Source organism: Helianthus annuus, chromosome 16 (assembly GCF_002127325.2).
Source record: "Helianthus annuus cultivar XRQ/B chromosome 16, HanXRQr2.0-SUNRISE, whole genome shotgun sequence".
NCBI lineage: Eukaryota > Viridiplantae > Streptophyta > Magnoliopsida > Asterales > Asteraceae > Helianthus > Helianthus annuus.
Window position 1 is genome coordinate 12443084 of NC_035448.2, and position 3505 is coordinate 12446588.

The 3505-nt window shown below is 44.8% G+C and overlaps 1 protein-coding gene across 1 annotated transcript; it reads right to left on the reverse strand.

The window, feature by feature from the left end:
- Positions 1 to 1622: 1622 nt before the first annotated feature.
- Positions 1623 to 2768, reverse strand: LOC110918962. The gene has a single exon (XM_022163238.1). The coding sequence runs from the start codon at positions 2766 to 2768 to the stop codon at positions 1623 to 1625; it is 1146 nt and encodes a 381-aa protein (XP_022018930.1).
- Positions 2769 to 3505: the final 737 nt, after the last annotated feature.

Consider the following 3505-nt stretch of genomic DNA (forward strand, 5'->3'; position numbering starts at 1 on the left):
TGAGGTAGTGCTGCCAATGGTCTAGAGCTCGAACAATCGCATAAAACTCTTTGTCATACGTGGAGTACCGCTTCTTTGCATCGTTTATTTTCTCGCTGAAGTATGCCACTGGACGCCCCAATTGCATCAAAACTGCCCCGATACCGACACCCAAGGCATCACATTCGACCTCGAATACTTCTTCAAAACAAGGGAGAGTGAGTACCGGAGTAGATGATAGTAATCTTTTTAGTTCCTCGAACGCCATCTGAGCTTGAGGGGTCCATTCGAACTGTTTATACTTGGTAACCTCGGTCATAGGAGCCACGATAGAACTAAAATTTTTTACAAAACGCCTGTAAAAGGATGCAAGTCCATGAAAACTACGGACCTGCTGTATCGACTGAGGTGTCGGCCAGTCACGAATTGCTTGAACTTTCTTCTCATCCACTTGAATACCCTGAGCCGATATAAGATAACCGAGGAAGGTAACTTGAGTAGCAAAAAATTCACATTTTTCTAGATTTCCATACAACTTTTCCCTCTTCAATACCTCAAATAATTGTTGTAAATGATCCTGGTGTTCACCCGTTGTGTGGCTATATATGAGGATATCATCGAAGTACACAACGACAAATCGCCCCAGAAAAGGCTTCATAACCTGATTCATTAAACGCATGAAGGTGCTGGGAGCGTTCGATAGCCCGAATGGCATGACGAGCCACTCGTATAGACCATCCTTGGTCTTGAAAGCTGTTTTCCATTTGTCCCCGTCTTGTTTTCTGATTTGATGATAACCACTCCTTAAGTCAACCTTGGAGAACACCGTTGCACCATGGAGCTCGTTGAGTAGGTCGTTCAACCGAGGGATCGGGAACCGGTACTTAATGGTTATCTTATTGATAGACCGGCTATCCATACACATACGGCATTCACCGTTCTTTTTAGGCACGAGAAGTGTTGGTACGGCACGTGGGCTGAGTGATTCATGAATAAGTCCCTTCTGTAACAATGCATCAACCTGTTTTCTGATTTCATGTGTTTCCTGTGGGTTAGTACGGTAGGCTGGTTTATTAGGTAAAATGGCTCCGGGGATCAGGTCAATTCGGTGCTGAATGGTTCGCATCGGGGGTAAACCGGAAGGTATCTCGGCTGGGAATACTTGGGCATAGGTTTGTAACAAGGGTTGGATAAGTGGGTGTTGTTGGTTGACCACAGGTTCAGCCTCTTCATCGAGCCCGGCTAGGATGAACTCTCGAAAAGACTGGAATTCACAGTGTTCAGCCTTGAGTAAGGTGCTTAAAGGTGGGGGCTTTGTCGGTTGATGGGTGGGAGAGATGGGAGTAAGTACAATCTTCCGATTATCATAAATGAAAGATTATGTATTTTTAAACCCGTTATGTGTCACCCGGCGATCGAACTGCCATGGGCGACCCAAAAGTACGTGACAAGCGTCCATCGGAATCACGTCACACCACACTTCGTCCGTATATGACCTGCCGATACTCAAGGAGACAAGCACTCGGTGAGATACTTGAATACCTTTGCCATGGTTTAGCCACTGAATGACGTAGGGAGCAGGATGGGGTTGGGTGATCAGGTTCAATTTATCGACAAGGGTCTGGGATGCCACATTAGTGCAGCTACCCCCATCTATTATCACAGTACATACTCGTTGAGCGATGGTACACCTGGTGTGAAATATCGCTTCTCGTTGCAGAACCTCTTCCCGAGCCGGCGTAACGCCGAAGTACCAGACATTTTCCCTCGTCGGGGCCCACTACCTCATCTGTTGGGTCGGTTTCTTCAACCGATTCAGGTGGATTCTTACTACTAAATTCGTATCCTTTGGCTAATTCGAAGTCGGCAAGGGTGATGATACGTTTGTTGGTGCACTCAGAGGCAATATGCCCTAGACCTTGGCAACGAAAACATCGTCGAGGTGCTTTGGAATTTTCGGAATTTTGAACTGGGGATGAAGATGAAGATGTTTTAGGGTTAAAAGAGGCGGGATTTTTTTGGGTGAAGTTGGGTTTTGAATTGGGGTTGGGTTTGAATGTGGGCCGGGTAGAATCTTGTTTCCCTTGTGCTCTCTGTTGAGAGTCGATTTTGTGAGCCAATACAGTCATCTCAGCCAAGGTTTCATACCTCTGCAATTCTACAACATTCGCTACCCTGGGTTCCAGGCCGCCCAGGTAACGCACCAGTGTTTGCGGATCATCCTTCGGGATGTCACATTTCATCAACGAATACTCGAATTCTCGTGAGTAATCTTCAACCGTACCGGATCCCTGTTTTAGTGATTGTAACTGCAAGAGTCCGGTCTGAATATAATGAGACGGAAGGAATTTCTGTTTCATTTTTTCCTTCATCTTCGACCATGATCGTATCTTCTCCATCCCTCGACGTTCTCTTTTCAAGCAAACATTTGACCACCACGTAGAGGCGTATTTACGTAGTTTAAGGGCGACGATTTTTACCTTTTGGTCTTCATCGATTTGTTTATAGTCGAACACCCATTCGACAGTTTGAATCCAATCAACGAACTCATCTGGGTCCAATTTGCCTTCATACTCCGGTATATCAACCTTAATGTCATTGGGGTGCCAGCCAGAATGGTCCTTGCTGCCCCCGGTTTTGGACCCGCTCGACCCACCAGAATTGACTTCATCTTCTACTCGTTTGTTCTGTGAAATGATTAATTCTTGAATTTGATCTTGCATCACTTTCATTTGCTGCACCACTTCCCTTCGATTGCTCTCAAGGGCTTCGGCTATCATCTTCTTCATCTCAGAAACACTTCAGGTATCCATAGCTCTGATACCAGATGATAAACAGAGGTTTAGTAATTGGATCGAAAACAACCTGAATGGATAAAAAACTGTTGTGAATTCAACGTACCGTCGAGTTACAGTCACACCACTCGAAGATTCGCTGGGCAAAAACCGGCTTTAATACCCACGATACAGGAACACCACGTAGGAACAAACACCAGCCTCCTAGATCACCTTCTAATCCTGCCACTGATTAGAATAGCAAGGAGCAAATTCTCACAGAGAATTTTAAAATTTGCAAACTCAAAATCTGATTTTTCCATTTCATTTTCGAACAAAACAAAAGGTCTGGAAAAACCAAATAACCACCCACTACATTTTCGAACAATACAAAAGGTCTGGAAAAACCAAATAACCACCCACTACGCTTACATTTAGGGAAATAAAAAAACTACCTTGGAAAAGTCAAAATAAAATAAACAAAGTTGAAATAAAATTACATGGAATTAAAATACGACTAACTGGCAAGCTTGCATTGTGGGTGAATGTTGAGTGGGTCTTTCACGCATTAGGCTGGGCTTGGATCAGACATACCCAGCTCAAATTAACTTGACTCTGGGCCAAATCCGTGTTGTCTGTAGCTCTAGTTGAGGCTTCGGGTGTATGTCCATCACAAGTTCTCATCTCTTTCTTAGTTGCGACCTCTCTCACATCCAGCGCTCTCCGTGAGCCACCTCCATCAACGGTGATCC

Excerpts from the sequence above, each read along its gene's own strand:
- LOC110918962 (XM_022163238.1), bottom strand. The coding sequence starts at position 2,768 with ATGAAGAAGATGATAGCCGAAGCCCTTGAGAGCAATCGAAGGGAAGTG.